Source organism: Eulemur rufifrons, chromosome 10 (assembly GCF_041146395.1).
Source record: "Eulemur rufifrons isolate Redbay chromosome 10, OSU_ERuf_1, whole genome shotgun sequence".
Lineage (NCBI taxonomy): Eukaryota > Metazoa > Chordata > Mammalia > Primates > Lemuridae > Eulemur > Eulemur rufifrons.
In genome coordinates this window covers 567,716-587,232 of record NC_090992.1, presented here as the reverse complement: position 1 = coordinate 587,232, position 19,517 = coordinate 567,716, and the positions used below count along the sequence as shown (strand labels likewise).

The 19,517-nt window shown below is 38.3% G+C and overlaps 1 protein-coding gene across 5 annotated transcripts in view; it reads left to right on the top strand.

Moving 5' to 3' along the window:
* RAPGEF6 (Rap guanine nucleotide exchange factor 6) overlaps window positions 1-19,517 on the top strand; it is a 169,134-nt gene that overhangs the window by 6,593 nt on the left and 143,024 nt on the right. For all 5 annotated transcript variants that reach the window (XM_069483583.1, XM_069483584.1, XM_069483581.1 and 2 more), the window contains exons 2-3: window positions 13,322-13,392; window positions 15,226-15,282. In XM_069483583.1, the coding sequence (XP_069339684.1) occupies window positions 13,322-13,392; window positions 15,226-15,282 (128 nt within the window). The remainder of the gene's footprint in view (window positions 1-13,321; window positions 13,393-15,225; window positions 15,283-19,517) is intronic.

The following is a 19,517-nucleotide window of genomic DNA, read 5'->3' as shown; positions in this document are numbered from 1 at the left end:
TAAGAAAGCCTGACTACAGTGGATTAAAGAGAAAATAAAACACAAGAAGGTGAGGGCAACAAGTGTACTGTTTATGAATTTTATTCTGTTAGGAAGGGGACAGATACAAGGTCCTCTGTGATCTTCTGTCTGTAACTTTAGCCTTATCATCCCCCACCCACGTATATTTTAACCGCTTGTAAATATCCTAACACTGCTTCTCAACTGAAGACATATGTATTTCTCAACCTGGGGAGTTTTTTGTTTGCTTTTTAATACCCAGGCCCACTTCTTAAATTAGAACCTTCTAGAATGGAGTATAGACGTTGGTATTTAAGGAGAACTCCTCAAGTAATTCTGATACATGGTCAGAGGTGAGAAGCATTGTCTTTTGTGGCGCATTCTCTCTCACCTTTCTGCTTTGCATAGGATGGGAACAGTATGGAGTAGTGTGATTGCCCCGGAACTTTGCATCTGAATAAGCCGGTTTCCTAAATCTGAGCTCCAGTACTGAGAATTTGAGTTTGAGTGTCCCTACGCAGGTTACCTAACTTCTCTAAAACTGAGTATCTTTTTGGAATTCTTGTGTGGACTAATGAGATAATATATGTAAAATATTTAACAAAGTACCTTTAATGAACACTGAGTAAATGGTAGCCATGTGTTGGCTTGCTCTTCCCTCTGTCTGGAAATCCATTCTCTGGCTTGGCAAGTTCTGACTCCTCACTGCGGTCGCATCTCTCGTGCCTACCTGGGGAATCGTGCATCCCTCCTTCCTCACTTTTCCACTCCTCTGTGTTCCCAGGATACTTTGTGCCTTCTTCCACCATAGTAATTACTGTACTGTGTAAAGATTACTTGCGTGTTTGTCTCTGTGGCTGTAAAAGCTCCTTGAGGATAGTGACTGTGGCCTTATTTCCCAGTGTCCATCATGCAATACTTGATACATAGTAGGTATCCAAATATTTGGCAAAGTAAATTATTTTACAAAGAAAAGCAATGTGAAAAATCCTGTTCCTTTACTATTTTAGTAGTGATTTCTGTTGGTCTAATACTTGAAGTGCTGGGATAGAAAGACTGAAGAGAGATGACAAAGTTTGCTATTAATAACATGGTTCGTGCCTATTATACCAGAGACTCAGGAGGCTGAGGCAAGAGGATTGCTTGAGGTAATGATTTTGGGGCCAGCCTGGGCAACGTAGTGAGACCTCATCTCTAAAAGAAATTAAAAAAAAAAAAAAAATTCAGCTGGGCTTGGTGGCATATGCCTGTAGTCGCTGCTACTTGGAAGGCTGAGGCAAGAAGCTCGCTTGACCTAAGGAGTTTGAGGCTGCAGTGAACTATAATTGAGCTACTGTGCTCCAGCCTGGGTGACAGAGCAAGACCTTGTCTCTTAAAAAAAATAAATAAATAAATAAATAAATAAATCAGTCAATCAGTAATAAAGTGCAGTTACTATAAACAGCGTTTTGCCTGGCAGTTCTTGAGAGACAATTCGGGTAGAGGAAACATAGTTGTATCTTAGAACAGGAACTCCTTTTCTATATGGCTCCAAACATGTTTGTAGGAAATATCACAGAGAAATATAGATAAATGTCAGTTTTACCTTTTTATATTTTTTCACCAGGTTATTTAAAACTTCTGCTGGTCAGTCAGCTAGGTGTTAATATAATTGCATACTTAAAATTAAGAAGGTGTTTTAAAGAACTAGATTATTTTGTTACTATAAGGTAAAGACGGAGATAGGACTGAAAATGTAAAATTTAGTATTCTCGTAATCATTAATTTGTTTCAGAATTGAGAATAATGCTCTTTAACTGTACACGTGTAGAGTTTTTTTGTTTGTTTGTTTATTTCTGAATTAGCGATAGAGCACCATCGTACTTAGAATCATTTTTGAGTAAGTCACTGTGCACGTCCCTGAGGGTGGCTGAACAAAGATTCGGTTGTGCTTTTCTACAGCAAATGCACCTTCAGAGGGTTCCTTGGAAAGATAAGGAACTTATTTATGCTTATGGGGCCTTTTGACCTTCATTTGTAAACTTAGCTCGATAGAAATGGAGAATTATGATAGATCTGGATGGGGCCTTTATTAGGGAACTTCTTTTCCAGGCAAATCATTTTACATGTGTTGCAGATTCTCAACTTGAGAAAAAGCTGTGGCCGTATGGGAATTTTGACATTGTAAGATTTTCTTTCTGAGAGACTGAGGAACTTCCTCTCAGAGAAAATTCTTCAGCGAGGAGGAGCGGCCAGGCATGATGAGCTTGACTACAGGACAAAGTCAAAGGGACGGAGTGATTGTGAGCTCTGTATCATTGTGTTTATCTTTTGATTTTACCTTGGACCAGCCTGGGTGAACCAAGCTGTGGCTGTAAATAAAAACAGAATGAGCCTTTTTTTTTTATTAAAAACTTTAGGGGCCGGGCGCGGTAGCTCACTCCTGTAATCCTAGTACTCTGGGAGGCTGAGGTGGGAGGATCCCTTGAGCTCAGTTCAAGACCAGCCTAAGCAAGAGTGAGACTCCATCTCTACTAAAAATAGAAAAATTAGCCAGGCACAGTGGCACACACCTGTAGCCCCAGCTACTTGGGGGTAAGCTGAGGCAGGAGGATCACTTGAGGCCAGGAGTTGGAGGTTGCAGTGAGCTATGGTGATGCCACTGCACTCTTACCTGGGGTAACAGAGTGAGGCTGTCTCAAAAAAACCAAAAAATCTTCAGATTATAGAGGGGTAAGCAGCACCTGTTTGGTGCTCCTTTGACATATACCACCAAAGGTAAGACACATTCTCGGCCGGGCGCGGTGGCTCACGCCTGTAATCCTAGCACTCTGGGAGGCCAAGGCGGGTGGATCGCTCGAGGTCAGGAGTTCGAGACCAGCCTGAGCAAGAGCGAGACCCCGTCTCTACTAAAAATAGAAAGAAATTATATGGCCAACTAAAATATATATATATAGAAAAAATTAGCCGGGCATGGTGGTGCATTCCTGTAGTCCCAGCTACTCGGGAGGCTGAGGCAGGAGGATCGCTTGAGCCCAGGAGTTTGAGGTTGCTGTGAGCTAGGCTGACGCCACGGCACTCACTCTAGCCCGGGCAACAGAGTGAGACTCTGTCTCAAAAAAAAAAAAAAAGACACATTCTCTACTACTTTGCCATAAACTGAAACTTTGGCAGCTGCAAGGCTTCAGGGCTTTGGCACATGACAGAGACAGTTGGACAGGACACTTAGTGCGTGGTGGAAATAGCGCCCCTGAGCAGGTATTTGTGAACATATATAGTACTCCCAAAAATACTTTAGCTAGTGGGATAAACAGCTGGTGAAATGAGGTGCGTACACATAAAGGAACTGAACTCCAGTGAGGTAAAATGGCTTGCTCAAGATCACAGGACTCTTCAGTGACTTCCTCCATCCAGTAAATGCTCCACTTGCTTTCTCTTTATCACAATAGTGAACGTTAGGCTGCTTTTAAACTTTGAACTTTTGTTTATATACTGACATCCATGTAGATGGCTAGTATTTTCCTGAATAAATAACCTTTGTTTAGTGTAGTCTTGCTCATGCTATATGAAGTGCTTTAAGGTGCCTGTATCAGTTTAATGGAAATTTACAATTCTGAAGTTTTATGTAAAATGAAGATGTGCTTGATAGGTCATTTTTAATAACTTATACTTTGTTTTCAGAGGATGGTAACCTACTTTGGCTTCTCAGAAGCATTCGACTAGTATGAGGAGGCTTCATCAGAGTAGGTTTTTTGGAAAAGATTTTATGAATGTCACAAGTGCTTGGTCTGGAGTTTGGATTATTTGTGGGCTTGTTAAATGACTTTCTGAGGCACAGTTGAATACGTACATTTTTGAGGAAGACTACTTAATGAACATTTGTGCAATAAATATTTTTTAAGTACTATTTTAAGAGCCAGGGATAAACGATTAAAGACAGTCCCTTTATCTGGGAAGGAGATAGCCAAGTATAAGACAATTAAAATACAGCCTGGTTAAGTACTGTGATAATTATAAGTATCAGGTGCTCAGGAGTTTGTAGGAAGGCTGTTGGGGGAGAAGAACAAAGGTAGGCAGGTGCCTTTCAAGTGGCTTTAGAAAAGGGAACCCTGACTTGAGTTTAGGTGACCGTCAGCCTTGTGTATCCATGAATTCTTCATTCAAGGGAGTCAATCAACAACCAAGGATTGATAATGTAGTTGGGCCTACAGTGGTTGCCTCTGTATTGAACATGTACAGACTACTTCTTGTCACTATTCCCTAAACAATACCGTATGACAACTATGTGCGTAGCATTTAAATTGTATTAGGTATTATGAGTAATCTACAGATGATTTAAAGTATATGAGAGGATGTGCACAGGTTATATGCAAATGCTACACCATTTTATATAAGAGACTTGAGCATCCTTGGATGTTGGTATCTGTGGAGGGTCCTGGAACAAAGTCCCAGTGGATACCAAGGGACATCTATATGTAAAAATTTAGGTGAAAAAGGAAAGATGTGTTTCCTGAACCGGGAGCAGCATGTGCCAAGGCCACAAAATGAGCATGGTATTCACATGCAAATCGCCTGGGCAGCTGGAACATCGGTATAAGAATGAGTGGTAGAATAGATGAGGCCGGAGGAATGGTCAGGGTCCAGATTATGAAAGACTGCGTTCGCCTTGTTAAGGAATTTGGATTTGGCTTTCAGAAAGATCACTCTAGTAGTAGTGTATAGAATGGATTATAGACTGCCAGGGTAGAGGCCAGAGGCTGTTTTCAGTTATCTAGTGAGAAATAATCCCTAAATTGCCTCATTTGGGACGGTAAACAGTGACATTCAGAGAGTAGCATGGACAGATTTCTGGCCAGGGCTGTTGAAGGTGAATACTATCACCTAAATCAGGGAACCAGTAATGAATTTTGCTTTGGAGATGTTGCACTTGAGATACTGATAGGTCAGTGAGGTGATAGTGTTCAGTATCCAATAGAATGTATAGTATGTAAGTTTCCTAGCAAGCTCTGGGCTAGAAATACAAATATGGACGTCATTAGCATGTATATGGTAGCTGAAGCTATGAATGTGGAAGGTATTCCTCACAGGAGACAATCTCCAATGAAGAAAGGGTAGATGTCACAGCTCTGGGAACATTAACTTTATAAGCACATAAGGGATTAAGAAAAGAAGCAGCCTGTGAAGGAGATTTAGAAGGAGCAACTGGAGCAGAAAAGTAGCAATAACAATAAGAATATGCTATATGGTGCCTATCACTGTTTTTTTTTTTTTTTTAATTTAAAGATATTAAGGGGGTACCAGTGTTTTTTGTTACATGGATACCTTGAATGATGCTTAAGTCAGGGCTTTTGGTGTGCCTGTCATAAGAATAATGATCATTGTACCTAGTAGGTAAGTTTTTATCCCATACTCCCTCCCCCTTTCTTGGTTTCTTATGTCCTATATATCATTTTGTTGCCCTCATGTACTCATTGTTTAACTACCACTTATTAGTGAAAATATATGGTGTTTGATTTTCTGTTACTGAGATACTTCACTTAGGATAATGGTCTCCAGTTCCATGCAAGTTGCTGCAAACGACATTATTTCATTTTTTTATGGCTGAGTAGTACTCCATGGTGTATATATACCACATCCTTATCCATTCATGCATTGTTGGGCACATAGGTTGATTCTACATCTTTGCAATTGTGGCTTGTGCTGTGATTAATATTCAAACACAGGTGTCTTTTTGATAAAATGACTTTATTTCCTTTGGGTAGATATCCAGCAGTGGGATTGCTGGATTGAATGGTAGTTCTACATTTATTTCTTTGAGGAATCTCATTCTGTTTTCCATAGAGGTTTCACTAATTTGCAGTCCCACCAACAGTGTAAAAGCATTCCTTTCTCTCTGTATCCATGCCAGCATCTGTGGTTTTTTGACTTTTTATTGATGGCCATTCTGACAGGGGAAAGGTGATAATCTCATTGTAGTTTTAATTTGCACTTCCCTGATGATTAGTGATGTTGAGTGTTTTTTCATATGTTTCTTGGCCATTTGTCTATCATCTTTCGAAAAACTTATAACGTTTATGTTTTTTGCCCACTTTTTGATGGGGTTTTTTGTTTTATTTTTTGTTCTCTTTTTGCTGACGTGTTTGGGTTCTTTATAGATTCTGGATGTTAGACCTTTGTTGGATATATAGTATGTAAACATTTTGTCCTATTCTGTAGGTTGTCTGTTCACTCTGTTGATTATTTCTTTTGCTGTGCAGAAGCTTTTTAATTTAATTAAGTCCCATTTATTTATTTTGTTGTTGCTGTATTTGCCTTTGGGGTCTTAGTCATAAATTCTTTGCCTAGTCTGATGTCTGTGAGAGCTTTTCCTACATTTTCTTCTAGAATTTTTATGGTTTCATGCTTTACATTTAAGTCTTTTATCTATCCTGAATTAATTTTTATATATGGCGAGATAGGGGTCCTATTCCATTCACCTCCATGTGGCTGTCAAATTTTCCCAGCACCATTTATTGAATACAGCATCCTTTTCCCAGTGTATATTGTCTGCTATGTCAGAGATCTGTTGGTTTTAGGTAGATAGATTTTTTTTTTTTTTCCTGGGTTCTCTATTCTGTTCCATTGGTCTATGTTTCTACTTTTATACCAGTACCATGTTGTTTTGGTTGCTATAGCCTTGTAGTATAATTTGAAGTCAGGTAATGTGATGCCCCTAGATTTGTTCTTTTTGCTTAAAATTCTTTGGCTTTTTGGGCTCTTTTTTTGGTTCCAGATAAAGCTTAGGATTTTTTTTTTCCTACATCTGTGAAATATGATGTTGGTATTTAGATGGAGATTGTGTTGAATCTGTTAATCACTTTGGGCAGAATGGACATTTTAACAATGTTGATTCTTCCAATCCATGAGCAAGGGATGTTTTTTGATTTGTTTCTGTCATCGGTGATTTCTTTCATCAGTGTTTTGTAGTTCTCTTTGTAGAGATCTTTCACCTCCTTGGTTAATTATATTCCCAGATATTTTGTTTTCTTTGTTGCTATTGTGAATGGTATGGATTCCTTTATTTGACTCTCAGCTTGACTGTTATTAGTATATAGAAATGCTGCTGGTTTGTGTACACTAATTTTGTTGTTGTTCTTGTTTTTTGAGACAGTCTTGCTCTGTTGCCCGGGCTAGAGTGCCATGGTGTTAGCCTAGCTCACAGCAACCTCATACTCCTGGGCTCAAGTGATCCTCCTGCTTCAGCATCCTGAGTAGTTGGGATTACAGGCGTGTGCCACCATGCCTGGCTAATATTTTTTATTTTTAGTAGAGATGGGGGTCTTGTTCTTGCTGAGGCTGGTCTCGAACTCCCGACCTCAAGTGATCCTCCCACCTTGGCCTCCCAGAGTGCTGGGATTAAGGGCGTGAGCCACCCCACCCAGTCATGTGTACACTGATCTCATAACCTGAGACTTTGCTGAATTTATTTATAAATTCCAGGAGTCTTTCGATGGGGTCCTTTGGGTTTTCTAGGTACAAGATCAGATCATCAGCAAACAGGAATAGTTTGACCTCCTGTTTCCCAATTTGGATGCCCTTTATTTCCTTCTCTTGCCTGAATGCTCTGGCTAAGACTTCCAATACTATGTTGAATAGAAATGGTGACAGTGGGCACCCTTGTCTCATTCCATTTCTTAACGGGGAATGCTTTCAACTTTTCCCCATTCAGTATGTTGGCTGTGGGTTTGTCATATATGGCTTTTACAATTTTGAGGTATGTTCCTTCTGTGCCTATTTGAGGGTTTTTATAATGAAAGGATACTAGATTTTATCAGATGCCTTTTCTGTATCTATTGAGGTGATCATATGGTCTTTGTTTTTGTTTCTCTTTATGTTCAAGAGTTCATGGAATCGTGAAGCACGGATTTTTACGCTACAGAAATAAACAAACTTATTTCTCGTTGGGAAAATGTGTTGATTGTAATGGTTCCTATTTTGGTTAATAAAGATGTTTGAGTCTAGTTATAATAATTTAAAATTCATAGTCCGAAACCGCAGTTAGTTTTGCATTAACCTCTAATAGTTCTTCTTTGTAAGTCTGGTAGAATTTGGCTGTGAGTCTCGTCCTGGGCTTTTTTTTTTTGTTGGGAGATTTCTTTTTTTTTTTTTCCCTACTGCTTCGATATCACTGGTCATTATTGTTCTGTTCAGGACTTCCTTTCCTTTCCCTCTCCTCTCCTCTCCTCTCCTCTCCTCTCCTCTCCTCTCCCCTCCCCTCCCCTCCCCTCCCCTCCCCTCCCCTCCCCTCCCCTCCCCTCTTCTCTTTTCTTCTTTTCTTTTTCTTTCTTTTCTTTCTTTCTTCTTTTCTTTTCCCTCCCTCCCTCCTTCCCTCCCTTCCTTCCTTCCTTCCTTCCTTCCTCTTTCTTTCTTTCTTTTCTTTCCTTTCTTCTCTTTTTTTTCTTTTTTTAAGAAATGAGGTCTTGGTATGTTGTCCAGGCTGGTCTCGAACTCCTGGGCTCAAGCAATCCTCCTGCTTCAGCCTTTTGAGTCGTTCAGACTACAGTTGTGTGCTGCTGTGCCCATCTGGAGTCCTAGTTTTGAACCACGTTGTTAGACTACCTTCCAAATAATTTGTAGAAGATTCTTTAGCGTAAGTTTTCATTATAAAACCATAGCTGCAGAATGTATATGTGATGGAATTAAATTTGTACTAACTTAGGATCCATCCTGAGAGATTTTTTATTGTTAAAAATTCCTTGAATGGACTTGTTTTCTAAGTAAAAAAGTGAATGAATAAAATATCTTGGTTAATGAAGTTTGGGATTACTGATATTATATTGAAAGTTGTATGTGATGAATTAAGTATATCATAGATAAGAAATTCACTAGTTTTAAATTTTAAGAAACAGAGAAATGCAAAATTTCTGTAAGCATCCCAGTTTGTGTTTTCCAAGTTTTCGTTGGTTTTCTAAGCATCTGTAAAATGGCAGTCAGAATTGGGAAACAGGGTTTCCAAGAACACCACACTTGTGTGGTACAACATTATAAACTAAAGAAGGAATAAAAATTCCAACCTACTTAATTAGAAATGTATGTTTAAAAGAATCATTAATCACTCATTCATACAATACTACCCAATATAAATTTAATATTTCATTTAACAGTGAAATTGAAAACCCACAGAGTATATCTATAATGAATGCTGTATATATGGGTTGTTTGAAGGCTGTAAAAAGTTGTGTTGGTGTAGGATGGCAGTGGTCCCACCCACCTTAGTTTATCCACCTTCACTTGCAAAACTGACCGAGTGCGAGGGTGCGGCTGATCTGTTCAAGGAAGTACTGAGTCATCACAACTTCTTTGCCTTCCTCTTTTTGCCCAGGTGGAACCCATTATTTTATTCCCTAATCCTGAGCTGGTATTTGTTTTTCTAATATCCCTGGATAATTTCTGCGTATTTTGTTGTTACTGTTACAGAACCAGTGGCTGAATCAGATGGTTGACTAATTTAGGTTGTCAGGGTATCCCAGATGGATGGTTTTCCACCTTCCTCGTGACCTCCCTCTGTCAGGCTCCAGAGAGCAGCTCTTAGGTACACTCACATAAATGATCAGCGCCCCCTTGAATCTAGCATTTAAAATTTTTACTGCCGAGAAATGTCTGTAATACTTCTAGTCTGCCTTTGTTGGGATTCTTTCTTATTCTTGTTCTTTTCTTTTTTTGTTGTTGTGGCTTTCTGCCTGCCTAGTAGATAGTATAGTACTTCAAGTTTGTCTCAGAAATAATTGGTACAAAAGTCCTAAGAAACCCCTTTCCAGGCGCAACATTACATAGTCAGCAACTCCTTGCTGTCCTGTGTAAAGAAAATGCCATAACCTCCTACATAGTATAAGGGAAATAATTAATTAGCTTCCTGTTACAACCATCCTTTGTTCTGAGAGGTTCTTTTTTTTCTGTGAGTACTTAGCATCTTTGACCCTCACACCAGGTACACAAAGGGACTAGGATTTATTAGACATCTTAGTGCTTGTTTCCCTTCTCCATTAATAGGTTATTGCATAAATAATCAGGAGTGACATAGATCCTACCTATAAGCCAGTGGTTCTCAAACTGTAGTGTACATCAGAACCACCTGTAGGACTTACTAAACCACAGTGCTGGTCGCTAGTCCCAGAGATTCTGATTCACTAGCTCTGGGGTGGGGCCCAATAATTTGCGTTTTTACCGAGTTCCTGAGTGATGCTGAGGGTGCTGGCACAGGGTCCTCAGTGTTGTTACTTAGGTGCAGCAGAACCCAATTCTGGCCAATTTAAAGAAAAGCAATTTGCTAAAAGGATATTGGGTATCTACAGAATTGCACAGAGTACAGGAGAAATAGACTTGGGGCTAGCCAACCAGGATCCGTGCTTTCCTGGGACAGGCTTGATAAAGATGCTACTGGAACTGAATAGTGGACACTACAGCTTGTACAGCGACTACTATACTGCACACTGCATATGTTTGGCAGACCCTGCTGCTGTCACTAGCTGTCCAGGTGGATTCTGTGCCGTTCTTGCTGCTTGGTGTCATTAGCTTCTCATTGAAAGTCTGGGGTGGTTGTGTCTGATTGGTAGCACTTGAATAATTTGCCTGTACCTTAATCATATAGGAGGCTGGAAAAACAAAAATCTGGAGTTTTCAGCTTCTATAGTGGGAGACAGAACTGCACCAAAACCTACAAGGTGGGCTGTTCTGCAAAGAGCAGTTCATTCATGGTTTGGCTTCATTGGTGGATATTTTTAACCGTATGCTTCAGGAGTCAGCAAAGTATGACCAAGCTATTTTTGTAAATAAAGTTTTATTGGAACACAGTCACACCGATTTATTTACCTATTTTCTATGGCTATTTTCATACCATAAATTCAGTTAAGTAGTTGCAACAAAAGCCATAAGGCCCACACAACCTGAAATATTTACTATGTGGTCCTCCTTAGAAAAAGTCTGTAAATCCTGGATAGGAATAATGCTAATATTTCAATTCAGGTTCATCTAAACATACGAGGAGTGGTCTCCTCTGGAGGAGAGGGGCACAAGGGCACGTTCTGAGGTGATACCTTGTGTACCTGGATTGAGGTGGTGGTTATATAGGTGTGTATACCTGCAAACCTCATCAAACTCTACATTTAAGATTGGTTCATTTCACTGCATGTAAATTTTCCTTCCTAAAAAGAAATACAGTAGAATAAGAAAAAAATGTGTGTGTATCTCCAGCTAGTTAAATGGCCAAAAGCTTTGCCGTAAGACTGCTAATATGTTGAATAATAAAGGCCATATGTACCTTATGATAGAATCTTTTGCAATGATTAACATTACCAAATACATACTGAGGATTTCATTTGTGGATATGTTTTCAGTTTTGTGTATGTTGTGGAGAACTACATGTCCGTTTTAACCAATTGTCCCTCTGAAATAAGGAGACTACAGACAGATAACTGAGCAGGCTTTCAAATATTTGCAGAAGGGCTTTAGAAGTTGGTTTCCGTCTGTATAGGGCCACACTGACTCTGGCGATTGATTGGGAAGTCGTAGTTCATGTCATAAGATAAGAAAAAGGAAAAAATGTATATAGGTTGGGAAGAAAGTCATAATACTGTACTTATTCACAGGTGATATCATTGTATATATAGAGAATCCAAAACAATCTACAAACTATAAGAATTAAGTGAATTTATTAGCAAATGCTTGGGATTCCAAAGTTCAGTATACAGAATCAGTTGATGTATATAAACCAGCAACAAGCAAAAAAGCCTCAAGTTTAAAAAAATGCTGTTATTTCAAAGCATTAAAAAACCTTAAATCCTTAGGAATAAATCCAGCAAAAGATACAGAAGATTTCTATACTGAATACTACAAAACCTTTGTTATTTATCTGGGTCCTGTGAGAAGCAGTTGTCCAGACAGCATTAGACGTGCAAGGGGAGTCGCCTGTGATCAGGAATGGAGAGGGTTGGGGGGACATTGAGACCAGAGCGCTGGTGTGGCCTCTGTGAAGGCTGGGCTGGAAGGCTGCAGTGTAGTCCTGGAACACTTTAGCAAGGTCGGTGGGGAATCCCTGAGCCCATCAGGGCAGTCCTGAGCCTCCCAGAGCAGGCTGGCCCTGTATCTTTGCCAGGCGCAGTCACTGGTTAGGAGTATCCTACGGGAAGCGTGACCCCAGTGCATACGTGATGGTAGATCACGGGACACAGTGACAGGGGCCCTTGGAGTCAGTTACCCTCCTGTCGTCTGAAATCTGAAAGGCACATTTTTAAGGCGACGTGCATCTACCCTTTGCACCACACAGATCTGCTCCTTAACTCACATTCGAGGTTCAGGAAATGGCTCCTCCATGGTTGCCTATAAGCCTCTTTTCCAGAGAAGAAACTTAGAAAAGGGATGGTGGTGGGAAGAGCTATAACCCTGGCGTTAAGGTTGGTTAATCTCAAGGTTGCAACTGGTACTCGTCTTCTCTCCTCCACTGTGCATTTTGTTTTCTGCTAACTCTGAGATGATCACCTTTGCAAGTCTCAGTGGCTTATCTGATAGGATGACTCAAGCCTTCTTACTTGAATGTCTGAACCCTGGGTAATCATATCCTCCTTAGGCTGATGTTGCTACATGTGTCCATTTATAGTTACAGTGAGATAAAGGAGCAACCTAGTGAATCCTCTGCATTCCAAACATTCCTCCCTCAGAGCATTGTATAAAATTAGCCCCACCTCCACCTGTTGGTCATCACTAAGTGCCCCCACCAAAAACGAGCAACTCCCCTTCTTACCTGCTGGTTCTTGGGCCCTGGAGTTTAAAGTGCCCTGGTGGCAGCTGTAGCTCGTAGTTCATTGAGACTCTTGCACTGTCCCTTGCAAGAGTCTATGTCTTTGGAACCAGGACCTCCAAACCTGCAGAGACCACAGTTGCAGGAGCAAAACCCCTTCGTGGCTCATTAAAGTCAATGTTGAGATTGCAATCTGAAGGAAGAAAACAACAACAAGATAGACTTAAAAGACGACACGATAACTGTGTTCTAATATTTGGAGGTTACTGAAGAAGAAAAAGTTACATCTGTTTAGAAACGAAATGAGTTCATGTATTTTCAAGTGAAATAATGAGCTTTTGGTTCTGGTGTTGTTTGAGTAGAGACCCTTGGCTGTGTTAAAGAGGAGTTCCTGTGTGAGCTGGGTGACCTCTACCTTTTCACATCTTTTGTGGATTCAGAGGTTTTATGACTCTTCCATAGTTAGCATCTCTGTCATAAGTGGTTCTTTGCTTAAAGTCAAATTGTGGGCTATTATATTTTTAAAAGTATATTTGAAAAATAAAATCAAAATTTTTTTTCTGTCCACAGGACTTAAATATTATTTATTCTTATCTTCATGGAATGGAAATATTATCAAATCTCAGGGAACATCAGCTTAGGTAAGTGCAGTGCTGTATTTAAGAGCATGTGCTATGTAGTTATTCCATTTATTCACCAAATATTTGTTAAACAACTTTTATATTCCTCATACTGTTTTAAGCACTTGTAATATACAATACAGATTTGATCTCTAGTTTCCTGGAATTTATATTCTGGTGGGTGATTTTGGGGTTGGGGAAAAACACTGACAATAAAAACTATATAATATCTAGTACTCATTACTATGAGACTCTAAAGCATGGTGATGTGAAGTAAACTAACTGGGTTGCTACTTGAGTTTGGATGGTCAGCAAAGATCTCTCAGAGGAAGTAAGTTTCGAGTAGAGACCTGAATGACAGGAAGGAGCCATGCCAAGAAAGGGGGTTTTGGTGGCTGGAGCATAGTGACAAGAGAAAGAGTTGTGGAAAATGAGTTTGGATGGGTCGTATTAGTTCCAGGGGGTCGGGCACAGTGACTTATGCCTACCTAGCACTCTGGGAAGCCGAGGCAGGCAGATTGCTCACGCTTAGGAGTTCAAGACCAGTCTGAGAAAGAGCGAGACCCCATCTCTACTAAAAATAGAAGAAATTAGTCAAGTTTGGTGGTTCACGCCTGTAGTCCCTGCTACTTGGGAGGCTGAGGCAGGAGGATCGCTTTAGCCCAGGAGTTTGAGGTTGCTGTGAGCTATGATGATGACACTGCACTCTACCCAGGGCAACAGAGCGAGACTGTCTCAAAAATAAATTTATTTTTGCAGGGGCCAAGTCAGTTAGGGACTTTTGTAGGGTAGGCATGGATGTTTGCATTTCCGATCCTAGTTTTTCTTAGCCATGGAACCTTAAGCAAGTCTTAACATTTTAGCTACAGTTTTGTCTTCAATAAACTAGGGATAATAATATTAATAGTATCTGTGTTACAATGTCTTGAGGATTAAATGAGAGTAATTACCTAGAGCAAAGGACAGTGCTCAGTATGTGCTAGCTAGTGAAAACTAAACTCCTGTTTTCTTTTTGTAGTTTGTACTGATATTTATTATGCCAAATGCTTAAGCTGGACATGCTATGTTGTGTCGTAGTGTTGTATTGAAGTGGAAGAAGTAGGACTCTTGATTTGGCACAAGTTCCTCTGGACACTGAACCTCATTTTCTTCTCTAAAATAGACTATCCTGCTTATCTTAACATCATTGTGATTATATTTGTAAAGACACTTTAGAGTACTGTAAAACACTAACTTTTGTAACTTTCGTATAACATTTGATTAAACATGTTTTCCTTCCATGACCAGCTTATTCAGTCACGTTCCTGGTGTTCGTCAAGTTTCTGGTTATTGACCAGATTGCTAAAATATAGTTGTTTGGGATTTGTTGTATTCTGTTTTTTCTGTAACATAATTCAGCTGTTAGTATATGTCAAGTAAGTATATCAGGAAGAAAGAAGAAAACTGAAAATTAAAGCATTTAATAATACTAAAAGTATTTTTTAAATGCAAACCGATTTATATGTTCAACAAATTTTTTTGTATGTGCATGCCTCTGCCAGTAACTGTTCTTCACACCAAGGATTCAGAACTGAACCAAATGCATATTTTTTTCATAATAAAAAAGAACATTATTTAATGTGATTGATAGGTTTTATAATGTACATAAGAGTATTACGGTTAATGCCACTTAATATTATCTAATTGCAGTTTTTTAAAATATTACAGCATTTTATATATATCTAAACTCCTGTAGTTTAGTGAAAATTTAGTGGTATAAATGATAATTTTCTGTTAATGGTAATTATAACAACTTTTGAAACAAAATGTAAGATAAAATAATCTTTCAAAATTTTTACTTTTTTTAAATGTTAGATTAGTGTCTGCAAGAGCACGCTATGAGAGATACAGTGCCAATCAGATTCTTTTTTGGTAAGTGTTTCCGTAATTAATGACTTTTTGTTTAAATTTTAACCTTTAGCATTGACATTCATTTGATTCTGGAATAATTTCTGTAGAGCAAATTGAAATATGTTCATAAACCATGAAGTATAACATACATAGAATGCACAGAAGTGTATAGTGCAACAGATTTTAGTAAATATATACACCTGTGTAACTACAACGTGGATGAAAATACCACCTTTCCAGAAGGCTCTAGTCCACTCTCTTTTGGAAAGGTAATCACAGTTCTTTCTTCTATCGCTATAGAATAGTTTTGTCTCTTTTTTGAACTTGTTATAGGAAGAATCTTTTGGTCAAGCTTTTTGTACTTAGCAAATGTCCAAAATTCTTCTATATTTTTGCATTTGTTCTTTTTCACTGCTAAACAGTCTCTGATTGTGTGAAAATAACAATTCATTTATCCAGTCCACTGTTAATATTTGAGGTATTTCTAGTTATTTACTATTGTAAATAATAAAGTTTCTATCAACATTTTGGTTTTGTCTTTCTGTGTCCTTATTGCTCATTCCTGTTGCACATATTCCTAGGAATAGAATTACAGTCATGTGCCATGTAACAATGTTTTGGTCAATGATGAACTGCCATTTACGATGGTAATCTCCTAAGGTTATAATACCGTATTTTTATTGTACTTTTTCTGTGTTTAGATACACAGGTACTTATCATTGTGTTACAGTTGCCTACAATATTCAGTACAGTGACACGCTGTACAGGTTTGTAGCCTAGGAGCAATCGGCTATACCATGTAGCCTGAATATGTAGGAGGCTATACCATCTAAGTTTGTGTAAGAACACTATGATGTTCTCATGACCAGATCACCTAACAATGCATTTCTTCAAATGTATCCTTTTGTTAAAGGATGCATTACTGTACTGGAAATTTGCATGTTCAAATTTAGGAGATTCTGACAGTTTTCTTAAATAGTTTTTCCCATTTTAATAACCATTACCTGTGCATAGTAAGTTCCAGTTGCTCTGCATCTTTGACAGGTCTTGATACTACTGTCAGGTTTTGTATTTGCTTCTTTTGAATTTTTGCCATTCTGTTATCTCATTGTGATTTTATTTGACATTTCTCTGTTTACTAATTATGGTAAATAACTTTCATGTTTTTGTAGGCTATTTGGATAGCCTCTTTTATGAAATCCTGATTCAAGTTTTTGACCAATTTTTAATTGGTTTGTCCAAAAATTCTTTATGAATTCTGTACTGAAGTTCTTTGTTGGATATATTTATTGCAAATATTATCTCCCATTGTGCCACGTCCTTCTCATTCTGTTAATGGCATCTTTTGAGGAACAGAAATTCCTTTTCAATTTTCCCCCTCGTGATTAGTGCTTTTTGTGCCCTGTCTAAAAAACATGTCTTATCACAACCAGTTACAGATTCCTTTGTTCCTTCTCTGCTCCCACTACTTCACTTGACTAGCCTAAAAAAACAAAAACAAAACAAACCCCAACTCTTTCCCTTCCTCATGATTATGAAGGTTTTCTTCTTTGTTTTTCCTCTAAATGTTTTGTTTCTCAAATTTAGATGTATAGTTCATCTTGGAATTGATTTTTGTTTATGATATATAGAATTCAAGATTCATTTTTCTTAATTTTGAAAATATTAATCATTTTTAAATTAATGAGAAACCTATTATATGTTAGCCCAATTAACATGTATTTGTGAGAAACAATTGTTTTCCAAAGCAAAAGATCTCATTATAGTTTTAGGAATCTAATATCTGCAGACATTAGTTGGATTCCCATACCTTCTTTTTTTCTTTCTTTCTTTTTTTTTTGAGACAGAGTCTCGCTGTGTTGCCCGAGCTAGAGTGACATGGTGTCAGCCTGGCTCCTAGTAACCTCAAACTCTTGGGCTCACGCTGGCCTCCTGCCTTAGTCTCCCGAGAGTAGCTGGGACTACAAGTGTGCACCACCACACCTGGCCACTTTTTTCTATTTTTAGTAGAGACAAATCTCACTCTTCTTCAGGCTGGTGTCAAAGTCTGGAGCTCAAGGGATCCTCCCTCTTTGGCCTCCCAGAGTGCTGGGATTACAGGCATGAGCCACCGCGCCCAGCTGGATTCTCATACCTTCTGCATTCAATCTGTTGTAATATTTTTTTTTAAATGTTGGAAATCTCACTTCATACAGAGAAGAAGTTGGAAAAACAAGAACTTATTTTAGTAGCCTTGCCAGATAATTTGGATATTCTTCTTTAAAACGATACCAAAACTTGGCAAGTGTCTTACAGGTTAGTTGCAACATGGAATCTGAGGCTTTTATTATTGAACTTTTTCTGCTCTGTTGCATTAGAGACCATGGGTCTCTCTTGCACTCTGAATGGATCAGTTATCCATCCATATGTGATTTTGTAGCATAAATTGGTCATTCAGAAAGTATTGATGGTGCTAAGTTATATAGTTTTTCCAATTTTGACACATTTTTTATACATTATCAAAAATGGCATTTGCTAATATCACCACCAATCTCTTCCAAATTTGGAGAAATGTCAAGCTCACAATAATGGATACAAATGTTCTAAAATTTGTATTTTTGATTGAAAGCTTAGATTTTATCATTGGCAAGATTGATTTTCTATCCCTGTAGATGTCCAGTTGACCCAGCATCATTTATTATCTTTTTCCCTCTCTGCACTGAAGTGTCCACTTTGTTTTAAATTAAGTGACCAAATGTATTATATGTATATGTTGTTGTGGTTGCGTGTATATATATCTTTCTGGTCTCTTTATTTTGCTCATTGATCTATTTGTCTTTGTGCCAGTACTGCCCTGTCTTGATTACTCTAGCTGTGTATCTTCATATCTGGTAGCATGTGTTTTGTATGCAGTTCCTCAAAATTGTCTTGGCTATTAACGTTGCTTTGCCTTTCTATATATAATAATTTCTAGAATCAGCTCATTAGTTTCCACACAAAATCTTCCCAGTGGAAGACCTGTGGGAGGGCTGTGGGCTTTGGATTACGATAGCATTAAATCCGTAATTCAGTCCAGAGACAGTTGGCACCCTTATAATAATGAGTCTTTCAATCAGCAGACATGTATATTCTTCCATTTATTTGGCCTTACTTTAATTCTTCACAGTAATGTTTAGGATATTGTTCCTCCATATGGAATTCTAGCCTGTTGATTTATTGTGTCTGGCTTCTGTTTATATTGAAGAATCAATAACCAGTGTTGTTATTACTTCTTTGTAGGTAATTATGTTTTTTCCCTCTTGCCACTTCTGAGATTTTTCTTTCTTTTTGCTTTTCGGCAAAAGGATGTGTTGTGTTGAATGTTGCTAGGTCTGGGTTTGGTTTGGTTTGGTTTTGTTTTTGGATTTATTCTCTTTAAAGTTTGTAGACCTTCTTGATTATGTCATTTGATATCTTTTATCAGTTTTGGAAAATTCTTAGCCAGTAGTTTTTCATTATTGCTTCTTTCCTATATTCTCTTTCCTCTTTCCTACTTTCTTTCATTTTGCCCCATATTTCTTTTACACTGTTTTACATTTTTTCATCCTTTTTTCTCTGTTCTTCAATCTTCTGTTTTCTACTGACTTATTTTTTAATTTGTACATTCTTGTCTTCTGCTGTTTTTAGTCTCATATTAAACCCACCATTTGAAATCTTAATTTTTAATTGTATTTTTCAGTTCTAGATTTTTATTTCTTTTTCATAGACTCAGTTCTTAGGTCAAGTCCCTCATCTTTTCCTCTTTGTTCCTGAGCATATTAAATATAATAGATGTTTTTCTATTGGTTTTAGATTATATGGTCTCATTTTCAACAATCTTGATCATTTTTCATTTTTTAATTGATACATTGTAATTGTACATATTTATGGTGTACAGTTTGATGTTTTGATATACGTATATGTTCTATAATGATCAAATCGGGGTAGTATGTCTGTCACCTCATGCATTTATCATTTCTTTGAGGTGAGAAAATTCTAAAACCTCTCTTCTGGCTATTGTGTAATATGCAATACTTCGCTGTCAACCGTGTAACCCTACTGTGCAGTATGATACAGAACTCATTCCTCTTATTGTAACTTTGAGGTGGGAGGATCACTTGAGGCCAGGAGTTCAAGAACAGCCCGGGCAACACAGTGAGATCCTGTCTCTACAAAAATAAAAAAATTAGCCAGATGTGGTGGCATGTGCCTGTTGTCCCAGTTACTTGGAGGCTGAGACAGGGGGATCACTTGAGTCC